This window comes from Carassius gibelio, chromosome A23 (assembly GCF_023724105.1).
Source record: "Carassius gibelio isolate Cgi1373 ecotype wild population from Czech Republic chromosome A23, carGib1.2-hapl.c, whole genome shotgun sequence".
In the NCBI taxonomy this organism is placed as follows: Eukaryota; Metazoa; Chordata; class Actinopteri; order Cypriniformes; family Cyprinidae; genus Carassius; species Carassius gibelio.
The window spans coordinates 9,487,656-9,508,479 of NC_068393.1; the positions used below are offsets into that span (position 1 = coordinate 9,487,656).

The window sequence follows — 20,824 nt, forward strand, 5'->3', positions numbered from 1 at the left end:
GAGGAAGAGGGCACGTGACGGAGCGACGCCTCGCGCTGCAGCGGTCAGCGAGTGCAAGTGTGCGATAACAGCAGCAGCGGCTCTGTCTGGAGCTCACACTGTACATTACAGAAGCCCCCTCCTCTGGAAGACGGTGTTTCTCCCATTATGGGCGACAAGAAAAGCCCATCCAGGTATAGAAACATCTCATTCGCTCTGTATTTTCATTAAGCATCTTGCGCGTTTGTGTGCACTGGCGAATAGCCGCGTGATGCGGTTGAAGTCTACTTATTTTTCCTGGTCGGATTTAACGATAAAAAGCGCAGCCATGGCGGATACGGAGCCGTGCCTGACTCCCGGTATCCAGCTTTAGACAAAGGGAATTTAGGAAACGCCTCCTCTTTTCTTTTTCCTTCGCCCTTTTTCAACAACTAAAGCCCGTTTTGCCCTTAAGGCATTGCAAAATCGTCAGATTGCATGTGTATTAGTGTGGTTGTGGAGGACGGGCGTCTGTATACAGCACGTAGAATTAGTGCACATGATGACACTTGCACTAATTAGGGTGCAGCATGCTATTTAAAAACCCTAACCAATTCTCCCTTTAAATCTTGCAGGCCAAAAAGACAAGCCAAGCCCTCTGCAGACAACGGATTTTGGGACTGTAGCGTCTGCACCTTCAAAAACAGTGCAGAGGCATTCAAATGCAGTATATGTGATGTGCGGAAAGGTACATCTACAAGGTAAAGTGACACTGCAGCTTAAAAGAGAGAGTCATGCAATCATAACCATCAGTAACACATTGCACATGCATGCAATGAAGATGTCACCAGCACTGATATTTAGTCTCGTTGATTGTGGATTGTGTCTTTATCCATACATACTGACGTCATGTGATTCCTGTAGAATCTCAATGTCACAGTAGGACAGGCGGCAGGATCCGGCTGCTGTGGAAGTATCCTGGTCTGTGCGCAGAGCCCCGTTATATGATCCTATAGGAAATGGAAAGCTGCAAGATGAAGGCTTTAAACATGTCAGATTTGCTAGTGCAGTGTTGTTGTTTTTACGCACACCGTGCTATTTGTTAAATACGGTGCAAAATATTCAATGCATGGCCATGGCTTTTTTTTTTTTTTGATGAATTGCTGTGGTCACTTGGTGGAAATGAGTCATAATGCACTGATGCTATCCTATTGATGATGTGTTCTAGAATTGAGGGCATTATTGGCTCCTATGGCATGCAGCAATGGTCTCTGAAATGATATTTAAGTGGATTAGATAAGGAAAGGGGTCCGTCTGACAAATTAAAGATCCATTATATAGGCCAGTGGTGAAAAATAATGTTGTTGTTTTTTATTCAGTATGTGCGTAATTGTTTTGCAAAAGCAAAGTACAGATGGTAGTGTATAATTATTTGAGCTGTTTAAGATTTCTCAGTAGTGGAATATGAAATGCAGCAGGTCACTAATCAAATATGCAAATTTGTGGCACTGAGCGTATGAACTCTGTGCAAATTATAAAATGTTTCCACCAAAACCGATGCTTTTTGAGATTACTTTTTTTTTTTTTTTTAGTTAAACTCATTTTAATGAGAATGAAAAATGTTGCATAAAAAAAAGAAAAGAAATCTCAGTTGTTTTGACCCCAATGTATATGCAAAGTATTTCCTATTTTCAAACTGTTTGCTCTTAAAACTGACAGATCATGAAAGAAACCCAATATCCTTTTGAAGTCCATTACCTGTTTTCGGCTGAATATTCTAGTGGGTTGAAAGTGGCGAGTGCTCACTGGCTTTATCGCAGGTGTTCATGTCTCTGCCAGAGTGACGGTCTTTTCATGTATTGTGTGCTGCGTGAAGTATGCAGGCATCTCCTCTCGGCGTAAATTGCATGCTTGAATGTTGATTTTCTGGCTTTGTTGAAGCAACAGGATCAGTCCCTGCTCTCTCATAGAGCGGTTGTTTGATGAGGCCGGGTTTATTACGCCGTTCCGAGGTGTGCTTCTGCTGACTTGAGTGAGTGTCGTCTGTGTCTGGCCACTCTTACACACCAGAGTAGCAACAGCTGAGGGAAACAGCGGGGTACCACACAAACAAACAAACTCGCACAGAAACCCTCTCTCGCGCGCTTTTAAGCCGTTCTAGTGCTGCGAAGTGGACCACACACTCATAATAAAGCAAAAAAAAAAAAATGTCCAAGTAGTTTTTTACTTGTCAAATAGGATGTTTGCATAACTCAAAACTGTGGTTATACTCCATCATCACAGTTAATTAGTGAAAAAAAAAAACATAAAATAAATGCAGTGTTTCCAGTCCATGTTGGTGATTGGTGTTTATGATGTTGGAGCAAAGAGAATGTTAATTAGTATTTATTAAGCAAAATTAACACAATTTTGTTCTTTAATAAGATTAGGGGATGGTGATTATGTGCTGTCGGTATGAAGTTAAATCTGGATAATTAGAACATCATCGAGAGCTGTCAATCAAAGACATGAACTGTCAGCTTGTTGTTAATTTACTGTGATCCTCCCTTAACTCAAATTCACTCAGAGAGGTTGTGTCCCCTCACTCATATCATTAATGCATAACTTGGTTGCTCGGAGTGAATCTCTCGATGCTTTCTGCTATGTCAGTATGAATAATTGTTGAGAATACCGAGACATGAACTTCAGATGTGTTGGGATTATTGATAGACCAATGTTTCAGGCGAGTAATTGCCATTTTAAAAGTATCTGCATTGATCAACATGGCCATTTTTTTTTAAACCTTCAGAAGTAGTTGTTCTCACTTGCCTTTATTAAATGGAAAATATACATTTTCAAATATAAAAAAAAAAAAAAATCACTACAGGTAGAAATTGAGATTGGTTTGAGATATATATATATATATTAGAAAGCAGTTTCTTGTTTACCAAATATATTTATTTGCATTGTTTGCATTTATTCAATCAAAAAATGCAGCATAAACTCAAACTGTAATATTGTGAGAAATGATTACATTTAATTAAAACTTTTTATATAAATATATTTAACATTTATTTCTTTGATGCAAAGCTGAATTTTTAGTGTCACACGATCATTTAGAAATCATTCTAATATGCTGATTTGTTAATATATTTTTTTTATTATTAATGTGGAACATTTTTGTGGAAAAATCTTAAGTTTTAATGATCAAAGTTATAAAGAATTTTGTAACATTTATAAATAATTTCACTGTCATAATTTAATGCATCCTTGCTGAATAAAATTATTAATTTCTTTCCAATAAACAATAAATAATAATAAAATAGAAAATAAAAAATATAATTATATAATTCGTATACATCAGTTTGTGTTATCTCATGGTTCAATGATTTATAATATTCATTTTAATATTAACAGGGAAACTAGTTTAAAAAAAGAATTAGTAGATGATTCCAAAATCTACTGTACATATATTAGGGTGAAAATCGGTGGGACATGTAAGATTTTAAAATGGTCAGAATGGAATTTAAGATTTTAAACGGCATATTTTAAAAAACCAGTGAAAATTTTTCAGAAAATGTCTCACTTTTCCTGCATATTCACATAATGGCATTTCTTTTTATTTTTTTGGTCATCTGTTGTCCTGTTCTTTATATATTGGTATCAGTGTTGGCAATGCACTTTCTGGTAACGTTTTCTTTTCCAGGAAACCTAGGATAAACTCTCAACTCGTGGCACAGCAGGTCGCTCAACAGTACGCCGGCCCACCCCCAGCAAAGAAAGAAAGAAGGGAAAGGACAGACCGAGACCTGCCTGACGACGACCACTTCGACATGGACAACTCCGACTCGGATAGACTCAGCAGTCTCCACCCTGACTCAGACCATCCCGAGAGATTAGGTCTGAACGGAGGTCAGCTGGACCGTGGACATTCTCTCAAGGATCGGAGACAGGAGCGTGGTCTAGACAAACCGCAGCCGCTCCATACAGACAGGAGGCCTGAGAGAGCAGGACTGACCCCAGACCTGCTGCAGCAGCACAACAGAACAGACAGAGAGCACACAGACAGAGCAGTGCTGGACAAACTTCACATGGATAAAGATCATCCGCTCACAGCAGACTCTGGGATGCAGCCGGCAGAGAGGATGGGTGCAGAGAGAGAGGAACTCAAAAAAGGAAAAATAGAGCGAGCCATGATGGAGAAACACAAAGAGAGACCTAAAAGCCTCACACCCAGTAAAAAACCCACTGCTAAGAAGATGAAGTGAGTGTTGTTACGCAGTCATGCTCTGCAAGTGGTCTTTTTGCTTTTAGTATCAGATAATCAGATAATTGAGCTATGAGGTTGTTAATAGATGGTATATGCTTTTGTTGAAGCCATCAGCCCACATTGTTTCGACTTCTTGTTAAAATCTTGTTTAACAGTGGAATTTCTGGCGGAAAAACAACATTGCCCATGATTATACAAATAAATCTCCACCAATCAAAGAATTAAAATGAGCAAATAATATCTAAAGAACACTTTAGTGTCCATCCACTCCCATGAAGCACTGCAATTCATATTTGCATACATATGCATTTTTTGCTATAAACATAAAATATATTGTTTCTGTTTCTAAAAGCACCATTAAAATCAGTAGTTTCTCCATTTTTAATCTGATTGTCATTTGCAATGCTTCATGGGATTGTAGTTATTTTTTTGCTTCAAACATTTGTAATGCTGGTATTCACTTTGTAGCTGATTTGTTTTGCCCATGCCTTGTAATTCTTAAAAAAAAAAAAAAAAAAACTAATTTCCCTATGAGAATAATTAATGTGGAGAGAGAAAAAAAAAAACTTCTGGAATCAAAGTCACTGAGAAGTGGACTGCTGTTATCTCTATTCAGAGCTGATTAAAACCTGTTCAAGTATCACACAAGTATTCATTTATTGGATCATTTAATAAATGAATAACTCGGTGATATTTCATAGGCTAATCTTCAATGAGAAAAGCACCCATTTTTGTAATTCCACATTTTTAAATCACTTTGCGTTAAAGCATCTACTAAATTAATAAATGTAAATGTTAGAATTGCAGGCCAGCTACAAAAATATATTCATACATGCTTGATTAAGTCCATAAAGTGTTGGGAACGTTGTATGGTAATAGTCTGTTACTAATGGCATATTAAATCAACGTTTACAGGCCCAAACAGATCCAGAAAAGTCCAGCTGGGGAAAGTAACAGCATAAAGGCTGGCAAGTCTGTCACGAAGAATACTAAATCTATAATTTCACGGTAAGTTCTGAACTGATATCCTCTTCAACAGTTGGCATGAAGTAGAAATCCTCTATATTTTCTAAATGCATCTTATTGATCTTGTCGTGAATATATATATATATATATATATATATATATATATATATATATATATATATATATATATATATATATATATATATATATATATATAATTTTTATTTATTTTTTTAAACGGGAGACTTTTTTCTGCTGGTGCATGTCGAACTTCTGTCATTTAGTCCATTTAAACTGGCCCTCTACAGTGGATTGCAAGCTTGCGGTCAGATTTTCCTCCATCCAGTCAATAACCAATGGAGAGAACCAAGCCCCCACCTTACTTTTTAATTTTTTCAATAATCCATTACATATAGATCACAGTATGTAAAAAAAAAAGATCTGTTGCTACGTCTGTTAAATTAAAGGCAGGCTTTTACCAGCATTCAAATAGTTTTGATTTCTACTAATGACTTCATATTCAATTTATACTGTTACTGCTTTGACTTATTAAGAGGAAATCCGTTGAGCGGCTGCATAATCCATGGGCTCTTTAGCGTGCTGCAATGTAGACAGCTAAAATTGGATTATCATATTCAGAGTTTTTTGATGAATGAAACATTTAAAGATACACAGTAGTTTATCCAATGAAATTAAAAGTACTTTATTGTACATAAGAGACTACTTTATCATGGATGTCATAACATGAAGCTTGATACTCTTTATCCTCTTATTAAAAGACTTGTTTATTTGCAGAGTAAATGAATGATTGGCTACAAAAACATTTGCTTTTGCGTGCCGCTGCATCACACTTCTGAATGGTTGCCAGTGCTTTTTGGAAATATCAAATAAATGGTCTCAGAATGATGTCGTTACAGCAAATACTGAATCTGTAGCCAAAACAAGCAAAAGTTACTTGGCGCACCTTTTAATGTTGCTGGCTTGCTTAAAGGGTTAGTTCACCCAAAAAAGATTTCTGTTCTTCCATTGAATGCCTATTCCAATATGATGGTTGGAATGGCATAAAAACCTTGTTCTTTATGAATCTGGTGGTTTAATGCAAGTCTTCTAAAGAGGCACAATCAATAAACATTGATCATTGCACATGCATAAAGAAAATCAAATATGAAACTAAAAATAACAGAAACGCAACTGTATGTGCAAGAACAAACCTTGAGTCATGCTTGAGTCTCAATGTACCAAATTTGATGTGCTCTATGTATGTGTGTTGATTAAATGTTTATAAATTCCTCTTTAGACCTAAACTGAAGAACGTGGACAGGAGCTCGGCTCAGCAGCTCGCTATAACAGTGGGCAATGTGACTGTCATCATCACAGACTTTAAGGAGAAGACCCGCTCCACCTCCACCTCCTCCTCCACTGTCACCTCCAGCGCTGGCTCTGAGCAGCAGCACCTGAGCTCCAGCTCGGAGAGCACGGACAAGGGGTCGTCCCGCGCCTCCACCCCCAGAAGAGACCATTCTACTGGGCACAACGAGACCATGTAAAGGGGAAGCGATTCAGACACCGCAATCTCATTTAGCGAGGCCCGGAGCTCTTGTAGCCAAACTCGTAACTGTACATGGAAGAGGGATCTTTTCAACCCATTCAGACAATGTCCATCTTGACACATCGGCAGAAGTGTACCTGTCGAAAACCCTCGTGGAGCACCTTGTAGATTGATGTGTTGATGTTCACGTGAGTCACTGTCAGGCCGAGACCCACTGTATATTCTGTGCCCTACTCCTACCAGATATAACCCATGTTTGTGCACCACGGAAGTCAGCGCTCCCAAGTTTGCATTATTGTTCATTGTCATTAAATCGTGCAGACGGCTGTTTTGACTTTGTGTTTAGAATGTAGATTCGTTTTATGCTAAATGTACAGTATCTGAGCTTATTCCTCAATCTCTCAGCTCTGAGTCAATGATCTGTTGCTCCGGCTGTTTGTAGAAAGTGAGTTCTCAACGGTAAGATCATGCTAGACCACCGTGTACAGGGAGATTTGTTCCCTTATTATCTCATATGACAAACTCTTTAAGTGTTTACATGGTGGAAACACAGACTGTGATGATGTGCGTTTACAGTATTATAATACAAGGCCAACTTGGAAATCCATACGGTGTACCATGTAGACATGTTTTGTGGTTCACAAGATGATAAGAGAGTATTTAGAATATTGTTCTTTATCTTGCTCTGTTTTTAGACTTTAAATCTTTGCATATTTCTTGTAAAATTATTATATCGAGATTCACAGTACTGTCTGTTATTCAACTTCATGGCAATGAAAGTGTGGACAGAGAGGAACCGGCAGTTGTTGGAATATGAAGCAGCTTATCTATTTGTGAGATTTCATACAGTATATTTACAGTTTACCAAGATCTCTACTGAAAATTTGGAAAATACTCCCAGTATGGCATTGTGTAGTACAAATTGGCTTATTCTCGCCCATAAGGACGTTTTGCCCAGGTTTACACATTCATTCTGACCTTTGTTAAAAATCTAGAAGCTTACAAGGCTAATAAAATCCTTCTGAAACCCATTACGGTCTCAAAGCATCTTGGGCACGTTGATGTGATCTACATTTTCTAAAGCCAGTTTTTTGTTGTTGTATAGTATCTAGTGTTTAATGTTTTCGAGTCTTAGTGGTCTTATTGGTCTTCTTGTGAACAGTTCATCCATTCCTTTTTTTTATTCAACATCTTGGTGTTTAATTGCAATGTCAAAACTGGACCCTAAATATGTTGATATATATATAATTTTTGTGTGTGTGTGTGTGTGTGTGTATGTGTGCACATATCCACTGAATTTAACACCATTTTCGCAAACCTGCACAGTGTGAAGACATTATTTGATCAACATCTCTTGCTGTTCCTTTAGTTACTGGAACAGTTAGTTATTGTTGTAGGTCTCAAGCCCAGCTCACTAGCTCAGGGAAGCCATGGCCTAGTGGTTAGAGAATCGGACTCTCGGGCCGGCAGGAATTGTGGGTGTTCATGTACAGTGCCCTCTCCATCTTCAATACTGAGTAAGGCACTGAACCCCCAACTGCTCCCCGGGCGCCACATAGATGGCTGCCCAGTGCACTGTGTGTGTGTGTGTGCACTTCGGATAGGTTAAATGCAGAGCACAAATTCTGAGTATGGGTCACCATACTTGGCTGAATGTCACGTCACTTTTTAACTCTTAAATCAGAGGGCAAACAAAGGATGTTGATACAGTAACATGTCCTATCCATATTTCTGTTTAGTTTTAAGACGACAAAACATTATCATTCACTAATTCGAAGTAATCTAATCAAAATGTTTTTATCATTTTTTACATTTACACATTTAGCAGACACTTTTATCTAAAGCGACTTACAGCGCATTCTGGTTACACATTATTTTACCAGTATGTGTGTTCCCTGGGAATTGAACCCACAACCTTTTGTGTTGCTAACACCATGCTTTACCTCTGAGCAACAGGAATTTTTCATCTTATATTTTTATTTTATTTTGGATTTATCTCAAGTTTTTAACAATAACAATACTGGTTTATCGCCGGTACAAAATGGTCTACCAGCTAACAGCAGAAAATAGTCCAAGTAAAGATGAGTGTTAGATTAAAGGGTTAGTTTACCAGAGAATGAAAATTCGGCCGCCATCTACTCACCCTCGAAGCATCCTAGGCATGTGACTCTCTTCTTTCAGAATAATCTGATCGAAGTTATATTAAAAACTTTCCTTGTTCTTTCAATGCGGGTAATCTGTGTGTTTGTTGTCAACAGTTCAGAATACGTGAAATAAAGTGTGCGCATCCATAATAAAACGTCCCTCACACGGTTCCGGGGGATGAATAAAAGCCCCCGTAGTGAATACATGTGTTTTTGTAAGATAAATACACAGATTTCAAACATAATAAACAGTTTTTTCTCACTTCTGCTGACTTGGGAACCGAAAGATTGCAGTGCAGGGCAGGCAGATGTCGTAGTATCTGGATAATTATCTTACAAAAATGCATGGATTCGCTACATAGGCCTTTATTCACCCCCCGGAGCCTGTGAGGGACATTTTCATCACAAATGTGCACACTTTATTTCACGTCTACTGAACTGTTGACAACAAACACCTGTTTGCATTGAAAGGCTTGGAAGAGCAAGGACAGTTTTTAATATAACCCAGATTGGATTATTCTGAAAGAAGAGTCACATACACCTAGGATGCTTCGAGGGTGAGGAGAAGATGGAAGAATTTAAATTTTGGGGTGAACTAATTACATTTAAAATTGCTTTTCCAACAGGGGTTTGCCTTGTTCAGCGCTTACAGTTTTAAAATTAGACCCCTCATTTTAAAACCTGTCTGAAAGCTTTTATTTTGAAGTGCGGTAGAGACCGAGGCACTGCGTCTGACTTCATCTCTCCGGACCGACTCTGTTGTTGTTTTTGTGTCGGTGACGCGGCGAGTCCAGCCGGCCGATCGGCTAATGAGTCAGCATTAATAATCTGCCTATCGGTGGATGCGGAGAGTAATACAGACCTCCCAGCAAAACAATCACCCATCGATTAGCTGTCATAGAGAAACAATGGCGGTTCCTGCTGCCCCAAATCAGCAGCTGAATACGGCGAGACAAAGCAGCCCTGTGAACTGTACGGAAAACGACATCCACATCGACGAGAGAGAGTTGGAAAACATCACCAACCACATCGAGGACGGCACCTCGCTGCCGCTGCACTCCCCGTGGACCTTCTGGCTGGATCGGTAGGCTAGTGTTGGCATAATACTGTTATTATGGATTAGACATTTTATATTCAACGCCTGTGTACAAAGGCCCTAGATTGATATTTCTCGTTTTTATAGATAATCATACTATTTTCAGTTTCTAGACGAACACTGGTAATGTTAATAGATGGTTCAGGCGCCTTTATTTAGTGTTTATACGTTTTATAAGTGTCATAACGCACAGCTGATATATTAACTTAGTAAGTAGGTCGAGTCACCTGTAGGTCATGGTTGTTGTTTAATATCAGATGTCATGTTCTTTCTGAAGCTCTGTGTAATAGAACCTAATACGGTAAGGGTGTACCTCAAGGCTTTCTCGTGAGCCCACTTAAGTTTTTTTTTTTTTTTTTTTTTTAGTTTTTAAAATGTAGGGCACTGTTAGATCAAACTAACTTTTCAGATAGAGAACTGACCACATCTAAGTTGATTGTTAATTTCATATATATATATTAAAGCTTCTCTTCCTTAAAGTTGTCTCCAGTTATGTTGGTAATGATTTTGAAAGGGTTGAAGTCCTGTTTACTGTCCAACTGACATTTGGTTGCCATAATGATTGTGAAATGCTTTTTTTCTGTGCCTCATGGCATTATCATAAGCTATAAATTGCACTTGACATTAGACCAAAGATAACACCTCTTTGAATGTATGATTTATGACACAGATATGGTTAATATGCCAGGCTTAGTTTAGCATAAATATCTTGTTTAAAGGTATAGTTCACCAAAAAAAAAAAAAAAAAAAAAATTAATTTTTTAATGATTTAATAATTTTTTTGATTATTTAATCACCCACGTCATTGCAACATTTTATGACATGCCTTAGTCCGTGGAACACGAGGTCAATTTCTGAAGAATGTCCTGACCGTTCTTTAGCTCGTAATATGAGGCAGTCAAGTTCCAAAATGACAAAAAGCACAGCACTTTAAGCAACCATCTTTCATTTTGAAGCTTTACAGCAACAGTTGACATTCACTTTCATTATCTTGCCCACTCTTTGGATTATATTACTCAGAAATTCACCCTTGTTCCACTGACATTAGACAGAAAGTATACAGGTTTTAGAATGAAACGAGGGCGAGTGACTGGGAGTTTTTATTTATAGTGAATTATTATTATTAAAGCTAATTATTAGTGTACTTTTTTTATTTTATTTTTTTTTTATTCTTTATGTATTCCAGGTCATTACCAGGTACAACGGCAGCAGAGTGTGAATCAAATCTGAAAAAGATATACACCGTCCAAACTGTACAGGTAGGTGTTGTGCTATTATTATTATTTTGTTGTATAATTGCAATTTTATAATTATAGCTCAGTTTTACAAAAATTGCTGAAAAAAAGCTATTCTATCAACATAAGAGGAGGCACAACCAAAAATGGAAAAGTCAAATAAATTAGAAAAGGTGCAACACTCACTTTTGAAGAAATCCAACTTTATGTATTTTAACCAGTAAAGATGGATTTCTTCAAAAGTGAGTGTTGCACCTTTTCTAATTGACATAATTACAATTTTTGCCTGATCCGCCTGAAAAACTAGTTCTTTTGATATTACTGAAGGTGTGGTGAAATTTCTGTCTTTGTGGAATTTTTACTGTGAATCAAAATTTGACAGATGGTATTAAAATATAATTTTTTAATGTTAGGATTGCGAATCAATATTTTGTGTGAAAATTGTCTCCAATCTTTATAGCTTCTAATTATATTTGTATATGTCTTAAATGAAATTAGGCACCCAAACAATATATATATATATATATATATATATATATATATATATATAGTCTCTGATATATTGTGCATCACCTCTTTTTCATAACTTAAAGAGTTTCTGGAGTGTGTACAACAACATCCCTGCTGTGTCCTGTCTCCCTCTGAGGTGTAGCTACCACTTAATGCGAGGAGAGAGAAGACCACTATGGTTAGTCTTTCATCATATTCAGCCTATTATCAATATCCTCAGCTGTTCGGGTCAGTAGGAATTTTGTTCAAAAATAATACTTGTTATTAAAGCATTAAATTGATCAGAAGTGGCAGCTTAGACATTTCTAATAATACTAAACTTACCAATTCAAATACATGCTGTTCTTTAAGACTTTCTATACATCCAAAAATTGTTAATAAACTGATACTGTCCATAAAAAAATTTATCTATTAGAATGGTTTCTGAAGAATCATGCAAAACTGAAGTAATGATGCTTTGACATCACAGAAATAAACTACATTTTCAAATATAATCAGATATAAATAATATTAAAATGTAATAATATATCACAATTTGACCATTTTTACTGTGTTTCTGATCAAATAAATGCAGCCTTAGTGAGCAGAAAAGACTTCTTTCAAAAACCAAATCTTACAGACCCTACAATGCATGTCTGATCTTAGCTTGGAAAATGCCTTTGGGACAATTTACATAAAACATTTGGTTTGATTTTATATATTTATATTTCTATGTCTACACAGGGAAGAGGAAAGCAATGCCAAGGGAGGCGTTTGGAAAATGAAAGTGCCAAAAGAGAGCGCAGTAAGTCTGCTAGTTTATTAATGGTGTCAGTTCAGGCCTAGGACTTTGACTTGTAGACTGTTTAATTTAAATACATTAAATTCATATGCAAATTCAGTATTTTCCTATACGTTCTGGTTTGTTTAATCGCTGCCAAAGTATCCTTTTGTCTAACAGTCAGCTGTGTGGAAAGAGCTGCTATTGGCTACAATTGGTGAACAGTTCACCGATTACTGTGCATCAGGTGAGTGTTAAAATCTGTTTTATTAACTGATTTATATTATTTGTTAATGTTTATTAACAGCATTTAAATTCAAAGAAGTAATTGAATCTCCGTGTGTGTTTTAGAGGATGAGGTGGTAGGAGTAAGTGTGAGTGTGAGAGAACGAGAAGATGTGGTTCAGGTCTGGAACGGAAACGCCTCTTTTGCCAACGAAGCCAACGTTTTAGGAAGAATCTACGAACTTCTTCCACAGATATCTTTTAAAGCAGTATTTTATAAACGTAAGTGTCCGTGGTTTGCATTCTCACTGCATGAGAGTTCGTTTTTTATTGATGTACCAACAGTTGCATGTGAACTTCTATGAAACCCTAATGGCTTAATACGATGTTACACATTTTTCATTCAAATTAATTGTTTTTTTAGATTTGGTTAAGTTTATTAACAGATTTTAAGTGCAAAGATATTGTAAAATTGTAAGTGATTAATTCAAAACTTCATTTTTTTTTCAGCACACGAGGAGCACCATGCATTTGAAGGTGGTCGCTCAAGGCATTAGCAAGCTTTGCACATTCATCACACTTTTCCCTGTTTTTGGACTGATCCTAGAAAATGGACTGAAAACGGAAAAAGAATCCCTCCTGGGCGAACTGAACTCGGTTTTTGCAGTGGTTTCATATCATAGGGGAATGTGACAGCCCTGTTTTTAAGTCGTGAGCGTTGCAGATGATCCCTCCACGCTTTTCGTGAGGAGTTTTCTCATAACAGATATTTAGGTAATATCAATAAAGATCACATAGACAGTAGCATATGGAATATAAATCCTCACAAGAGAGCAATGTTGCCAAGTGTTATTGTTTCCCCGCTAGGTTTATTGATCAAATGTGCAGTACAGTAACGGTTGCTGCTGCTTGTCAAAGTGTACATACACATTGTGTTAGAAATTTCATTTACAGAGTTAGAGCGTCCATTAGGATCGAACTCTTTAGGGCTGTTTTCCCCTGGACACACATTAGGCATAACCTTAGACTAAAATTAGTCTAAGGTTTAGCCTAATCTGCTTCTGGGAACTATCTTTTATGCAAAAGTATTGCACATTTCTCTTTGGGGGAAAAAAAAACTGTCTGGCTTGGAGGTTATTAATGATTTCAGAGCAAATGTAAGTGGGTGTCACAACCTTGGTTATAACTGAAAGTGTACAGCAAAATGCATATGCAATTCCTAAACTTAACATTTAGGTAAATTTAAATAATCCTGTATTAATCACATGAGGGTAAATTCTTGCATCTTGCAAACAGCTTTGCTTTTATGATTTCTAAAACTGTATCCAGACCTCCTCCTGTAGTATTTGATGTATATGAAAGCTGTTTTAGAAAGGCGTCAAAGCACTGTTGAAAGTTTCTTTTTTGGTTACTGCCTCTTGGTTGATGTCATGCATTCTGTTCTGCGTGTTGCTGTAGGCGCTTAGTGTCTCATCTTTGTCAAAATTGTTCAAATGCTTAATATTTTCATTGTCTGAAATCATTAAGTCTATTTTTTTTAACATATGCATTTGCTTCTAACTGCCTTTTTATTCTCTGTAATCACACTGTGTCTTGTTTCAGAGTTCTTCTAGTGGTTTGTTTTATTGTGTTTGGATGGATGGTTGTGTTGGAAATCTTGTTAAGTCGAGGGGAGCTAGTGTAGATAACGTCAGATTATGAAACTGAACACGGCCTGTGTAATCATCAGAGCATATATTTTTTTAGTTTTTCAGTACCAAAGAGATTTCCTTTCGGTTCTCCTATGTCATAATTCCTCATCGTCTGAGATCTGCACATGTCTGTGTCCTTCTGAACTTGCACAGCGGGAGTTAAAATCATGTTTCTTATGTTTGTCTTTGATGATGTATTTTGAGTAGTACTTCACTTTCTGTTGTGTGGCAGTTTTTATTTAGGTTTGTCAAGTCGGACACTTAAAGCCCAAAAAGACCTGCATCATGATCCAGGTCCCTTAATGCACTAAAAAGCACAATTATGATTTTGTCCTTCCTGTGGGCAGGGATGTGCAAAATAACCTGTACATGCAGCTGAACTTTCATATTTCAGCTTTTTCCTACCCATCACTGATCTCTCATTGAGATGCCAGTACTAACATGGATTTTTGGGATTATTTTCGGAGCATTTGTGACCGTTTTCCAAGCTCCCCATCAGGATCTGAAACCTCAAACTGATTGTCAATCTTTGGAATGGTGCCTTGTGTCCTCCCAGGGTTTCACTCATAGAATGTTCAGTTTATCTCCATGTATTTCATCTGTTATATTGTTATTATTTTCCTTTGCTTATAGGTTTTGAACTATTGAATAAATACAAAGCAGAATTCGAAATATGAAATATTGCAGTTATTTCAACAAAAATGCGGTGCTATACACTATAACCACTAGGTGGCGCAGCACACCTTTTAACGGAATGTTTAACGTCTTCACTTGTCTCTATCTCCAGTGCCTTTATTTAATTCACATCTCGCCAGATTAGCTCCACATATCTTTCCCTCCAGCTCGTTTTTAATATGTTATTGATCAATGCCTCATGAAATGACTCATATATACATATATATATATATATATATATATATATATATATATATATATATATATATATATATATATATATATATACATATATAGTGCGCAACAATATTAGTTCCTCGCGTCTTGCGCGACGGTGTCTTTTTTTTTTTTTTTTTTTCTTTTTTTTTTTTTACATCTTTATTAAATCTTTACGATACAAACAATAAGAACACACAAATAGAGTCATTAATACAGAAACAAAAAAATATATAAATTGCGCGACGGTGTCTACAGCCCTCAGCAGGTGGACGTGACGTCACGGCCCAACAGCTACGCTGCTCTCAAACTCACCCCAAAACCTCGGTTTTGACACGAATTACACACCTTCTTTATCCAGTTAATCTCGATCATCGTGTATAATTCGACCCTCGCTGTAAATGGTGAACATTAAGTGCGAAATCAAGGCGCGTGTATGTAAAGTAGTCCCCGGGACGCGCAGCGCGGAGGAGCACACTTGTTTACATTGTGCAGCACGCGGCAGTGTGGCGGCCAGCGCGCGTCTGCGCGAGCTTCATGGGAGACCGACACACTGCGCTTTCCAGCTCGCGAAAGTTCGTTCCAGGGTCGCCGTTAAAGTTTTCAAATCTGTCCGTTGAGAAACCACTGCTTCCCCGGTGAGTTTATTCCTGTAATCAGGTTTCCTTCTCTGTGTTTATTCGTAATTTACATGCGAGGTTGATTTGCTAGTTATTAGCCGTATCAGAACTAACGGCAGCGCTGCGGAGCAGACAGGAGGAGCAGCTAATTCAAAGCCCTCCAAACTTTAATCACAGTTTATTTAGTAATTTATAACAGGGAACTTAACTTTAATGACTTTATTGGTGGTTTTCATTACACTTGGTAATCGTCGTAGCATCCTCTTTAAACCCCTCGTGTGTGTTAGCTGGCTAACATGTGCCTTTGGTTCATGTGGAGAACAAAAACAGCCCGAGTAACTTTAGTTTAAGACATTGCATGCAGTCTGTCGTACATCACATCTAACCCTCAAATCTCCACAGTTTATAATATTTTTATTAAACTGTTACGATTATGAAACAAAAAAGATATACGGACTGTGCATCTATACTTAACGTAACTTGCATACATTATTTGACGATTGGTCATGTAAAATATACATAATATATGCAGTAATGCCTTGGAAAGTCAGCTCTTTTTATCTTTTACTGTAGTGTCCCTTTAGAAAATAACAACTTACATTTCCAAACACTTATATTTGCATTAATTGTAATAAAACGAAGATTTTAGTATGCACGAGCAGTCTGACAGCAGCCAGTTCTCCACACAGTGATCTGATCTCATCATCATCATCAGTCTGTCTGGAATGAGATGAAGAAACGCAAACTGAGACAGACTCAATCCAGAAGAACTGTGGAGAGACACTTCAGAAAACCACGCTACAGGACTGTGAAAAGTTTTAGATACACATGTGTTCCAAAAAATAGTGTCATAGATGGATTATATTTATCAGTTAACTTCTGTTAACTAAATCAAGCCTACATTTGGTGTGTCCAACCTTTATTTTTGAAATCACTTTTTTACGAGGTACACCTGTGCATAGTTTTTCTGGTAGTATTCTTGAAATGTCTTCGAGACATTGCCATAGTTCTTCTGGATTAAGCCTGTTTCATGTGTTCAGATGGACTGGAATGGTGTGATCAGATATCTCAGCTCAACAGATCACTGACTGCTGTCAGATTCCTTGTGCATACAAAAATCTCAGTTTTATTACAATTAATGTAACAAAAAAAAATGTGAACTGATATTACTAACTTACTAGTTACTTACTAACTGATATTACTGACTTACTAACACACACAAGCAAAAGATAGAAATAACTGACTTAAAACAATTTTTGTTGGTGAAAATACTAGCGGTATAAGACTTTTGATCAGTAGTTTAATATGTCTTATTTTCCAAACATAATCAATTAAATAAACAGCTCTTCAGTTACCCAATCATTATTAATTAAGGCTCAAAATAAAAAAATTATAATCTTTACCCATTCTAAATCTTGACGTAACACATTTTTTTTTTGTTCCTCTCTTTAACTATGCAGTCTATATTACAATGTTTGTCAGTGGGCATTAGTCAAATCTCATTCAGTTGAGTGTTAATCCTAACTGGGTGGTTTGATTTTGGTCAGCAGGTTTAAACAGGGACTCACATGCATCCTCTCATAGGGGAGTGTTACTTTTGGTTGTCTCACAGCCTAGAAAAGTGCCTACCTAGACTGTATGTTTAGCCACCTATAATGCACAGAAGTGCTGCCTAGGTTGCCAGATCACTAGGTTTTCACAGCCAGTTTTTTTTTTTGTCTACATGGTTTGCCGAGTTTCATTAGATACTTCATATATGTACTAAAGAGTTAAAAAATTCTCTTTGAGTTTCATTGTTTGATTTTGAAGCTGTTGAAACTACAACAAACAGAAAAGCTACGCCCATTGACAGGTTTCATTTCTTCTTTTTGCCTCTGAGCGTTTACAGTTCAGTTAATCATTTGTTGGAGCTCTTTACAGGCATCCCACTCCGTCTTTTTTACTGCATTTGTCTGTTCTTAAACCAGGTGTTACCTGCCCTTAGGATCTGGTTGCTCACTTTACGGTTCACTGTGAAGATCTGTCCATTCAGCACAACTTCAGTAGAGCATTCTAGAGGATTCATTTGTTAGTACAGTACAGTACAGAGGGTTACAACTTCCAAGTGTTTGTTTATATATATATTTTTTAAATGCCAAATCCATTACACTTAAAATATCTCCCTGAAACACCTGAGATTTTAAGTATCAATAATTTAACAACACATTTGCATATCTGCACTTTTCTGATGTCAGTTAATGGCATGCAAGAAAACATATTCAATATATTTTTAACTTAAACATATATTGTTCCTGTGGCTCAGTGGTAGAGCATTGCGTTAGCAGCACAAAAGGTCATGGGTTCAATTCCCAGAGAATACACACACTGATAAAAAACAATTGTGTAGCCTGTGCAACGTAAGTCGCTTTGGATAAACGTGTCTGTTAAATGCATTGATGTAAATGTTAAACATGTTAAATTCAACATGTATGAAAAAAAAAAGAACTTTAATATTGAACTTAAATGTGTGAATGAGATATAAATAGATTTTTATTACAGCTTCAAAAATTGTTCAGTCAAGATTTTCGGTCACAATCTCTCTGACTTTTTTGAAAATAGATTGTCTTCGAGATCGATCACGATACAGATTTGTTCAGATCGCCAAACCTTGCTTACGTTCTCTCTTTTCAAGAACAAGCAAACACCACAAGTAACAGTACAAATATTTGTCGAGATGTTTAAACTCTCAAACTTTTATTTTTGATTTAATATTGCTGAAGCGCTTCAAACCTCTGTCCACAAAAACGTTGGCAGTTTTGCAGTTTTACAGCTCTGAAAACACTGTTATGATATGAGCTGCACACGTATAAATGAACACAGTGCCACTCTTCATTCAGAAACGTTCCCTTCAAATAAATATAAGACGTATTGCAGTTTCATCTTTAGTTGTGCAACCCCAGTTGTTTATTTTTAATGTTACATTTGATTGAATTAATACTAGCGTTCAACTCATGGGGAAACTCTCCGTTAATACTTTCTTTTTTCAGATCTTTCTCCTCCAGGCATTTTTCTGTTTCTGGAGCTTCGTCATATCGCTACCAAGCCTGTGACGGCCTGTCTTGTGTTTCACAATTGTGTGATTGATAAAGAGTTATTGTACTTTAAATCGTGTTTATAAACGGCATGCTGCCTCTTTCTGTCTGTCACTCTTAATATCTGACTGGATAAAGCTTGCGCAATAATAGCTTTAATGACTTGCGCAAAAGTGATTTCTTATTTCTAAATGACATAACTTTCCCCACCTCCTGCTACACAATGAATAAGATGGCCAGGAAACTGTGATGTCAATGTCATAATCCAATTAATGATTAACAGTTTTCTTGACATGTCTAGATAAACACCTTTATGGCATATACTTCGACGTCCTGCTGTGATGGCTGACTGCCTAATAAACAACAATCTATAGTACATAAATGGCTTTATTGCACTTGTGAGATGACTGATGTGATAGCAGAAAGGAGTGCCACGAGCATTAGAGAATGTAGGAGTAAGTGTAATGCGGTTTGTTCTTTCCGAGGAAGCGGCACGTGTAGCCGTGGATGTGTAGATGAACGTGACAGATATTTCCTTTTTAGGTGGGAGTTTTAGATTCTGTTTCCCCTTTCTTATGTTCTGGCTTCACCAAGGGTTTCCCCTCAGGTGAAGGGGTTTCAGATGAGTGCACGAACACACAGCAAACTTTGTTGTGGTGAGGAAGCGTAATGGCTGGTTGCTTGACTGGACAAGGTGACAGGTTCGTTCTTGGTTAGTGTTATTCAGTCACTACCTTTTCCCGTTAACATTTGGTGTACTGAATAAGCCTAGTCATCTGTGTGGGTTAATTTTTCGAAGTAAACGAAACTAATAGCTCATGTTGTGTGTGCATAGTAATGGTTTCTGGTAAATAAGCATAGGTTTACTTGGTGGACTGGGAAGGTGTTGCTGAAGCGTTGAGGAAGAATTGCTTTTCACACCATGCTGTGTGTCGGTGTAATCGATATGGAAATAGGGATAATTCTGCTGCCCTATCTCAACCGACTCGCACACCTATTCAAATCTCCCGGAACAGTAAAGTGTGGTTGTGCTATCTGTGTTTGCCATCCTGGAGAGTTTGAGCACTTTGTGCGCAACTGATGTGATCTGAAGAGAAGCGTATGCCACAGGCCTGTTGAGGTTACCAGTGGGTTATTGGAAATACTGTAGGTTGCAACAAAACTTTTCTTTTTCTTTTTTTTTTAATAGACATATTTTGCCATCATCAAGTTAATCTTTAGCTAGTGTTAAAATGATTTTTTTTTTCATAATGCTATGATGCCTAAATTCAGTTGTAGCATTATGAGTTTAGTCTTATTTTTATTTACAATACTGCACAAAAAGATTTGGGATCAAAAGTGTCTCTTTTTCACAAAGGCTACATTCATCAGTTTAATTTCAATTTATCAATCAGTTGAATGTGTATTTGCTGAAAAGTATACATTTCTTTAAAGAATAAAATCCATTATAGTCCATGAAGTGAAATAATTATTGGCTTATTAGTGTGGTAGATGTTTCATATAGCATCTGTAATATTGTAATTTCAAGAACAAATCCTCTAGTACACCCAAGAACGTTGTTGTTGTTCAGAAATCAAGCAGAAGTCTCATTACGCGCAGTTTGTCTTTTTAACGCATTTTCTTCTATTTAAAAAAAGTTCAAGATAATATCACCAAACTGCTATTCTTATCTCTTTTTTTTTCCTGACCAAAAAAAAACCCAAACACAAATGTTCAGCCTTTTCTTCGTCATCTGCACACACTGTTAGTGAAGTTCAGAAAGTTTGAATGAACTCAAAGTCTAATGTTTGACAAGCCTTCATCACCCTGATGTTCAGTCTCTCTGTAGAAACCATATAATTTCCATCTCAGTAAAGTGC

General features: G+C 37.0%; 3 protein-coding genes across 6 annotated transcripts in view; all 3 read left to right on the forward strand.

Moving 5' to 3' along the window:
- The first annotated feature begins 9 nt into the window (after positions 1–9).
- LOC127944752 (RING1 and YY1-binding protein A) lies at positions 10–7,753 on the forward strand. Its single transcript, XM_052540971.1, has 5 exons — positions 10–173; positions 594–719; positions 3,644–4,201; positions 5,123–5,215; positions 6,471–7,753. Exons 1-5 carry the CDS (start codon positions 148–150, stop codon positions 6,718–6,720), a joined length of 1,053 nt encoding a protein of 350 aa, XP_052396931.1. The 5' UTR covers positions 10–147; the 3' UTR covers positions 6,721–7,753.
- Positions 7,754–9,483: 1,730 nt separating this feature from the next.
- LOC127944753 (eukaryotic translation initiation factor 4E type 3) lies at positions 9,484–15,062 on the forward strand. Its single transcript, XM_052540972.1, has 7 exons — positions 9,484–9,950; positions 11,149–11,221; positions 11,791–11,885; positions 12,431–12,491; positions 12,648–12,714; positions 12,819–12,974; positions 13,203–15,062. The coding sequence occupies exons 1-7, from the start codon at positions 9,709–9,711 to the stop codon at positions 13,247–13,249; spliced, it is 741 nt and encodes a 246-aa protein (XP_052396932.1). The 5' UTR covers positions 9,484–9,708; the 3' UTR covers positions 13,250–15,062.
- Positions 15,063–15,746: 684 nt separating this feature from the next.
- Positions 15,747–20,824, forward strand: part of LOC127945049 (forkhead box protein P1-B) — a 40,679-nt gene continuing 35,601 nt past the window's right edge. For all 4 annotated transcript variants that reach the window (XM_052541572.1, XM_052541574.1, XM_052541573.1 and 1 more), the window contains exon 1: positions 15,747–15,912. The gene's annotated coding sequence lies outside the window, so the exon portion shown is untranslated. The remainder of the gene's footprint in view (positions 15,913–20,824) is intronic.

Excerpts from the sequence above, each read along its gene's own strand:
- LOC127944753 (XM_052540972.1), top strand. The coding sequence starts at position 9,709 with ATGCGGAGAGTAATACAGACCTCCCAGCAAAACAATCACCCATCGATT. Across the intron at positions 11,886-12,430 it reads GGAGAGAGAAGACCACTATG|GGAAGAGGAAAGCAATGCCA; the intron begins GTTAGTCTTTCA and ends ATGTCTACACAG. Across the intron at positions 12,975-13,202 it reads TAAAGCAGTATTTTATAAAC|CACACGAGGAGCACCATGCA; the intron begins GTAAGTGTCCGT and ends TTTTTTTTTCAG.
- LOC127944752 (XM_052540971.1), top strand. The coding sequence starts at position 148 with ATGGGCGACAAGAAAAGCCCATCCAG. Across the intron at positions 4,202-5,122 it reads CCCACTGCTAAGAAGATGAA|GCCCAAACAGATCCAGAAAA; the intron begins GTGAGTGTTGTT and ends CAACGTTTACAG. Across the intron at positions 5,216-6,470 it reads ACTAAATCTATAATTTCACG|ACCTAAACTGAAGAACGTGG; the intron begins GTAAGTTCTGAA and ends ATTCCTCTTTAG.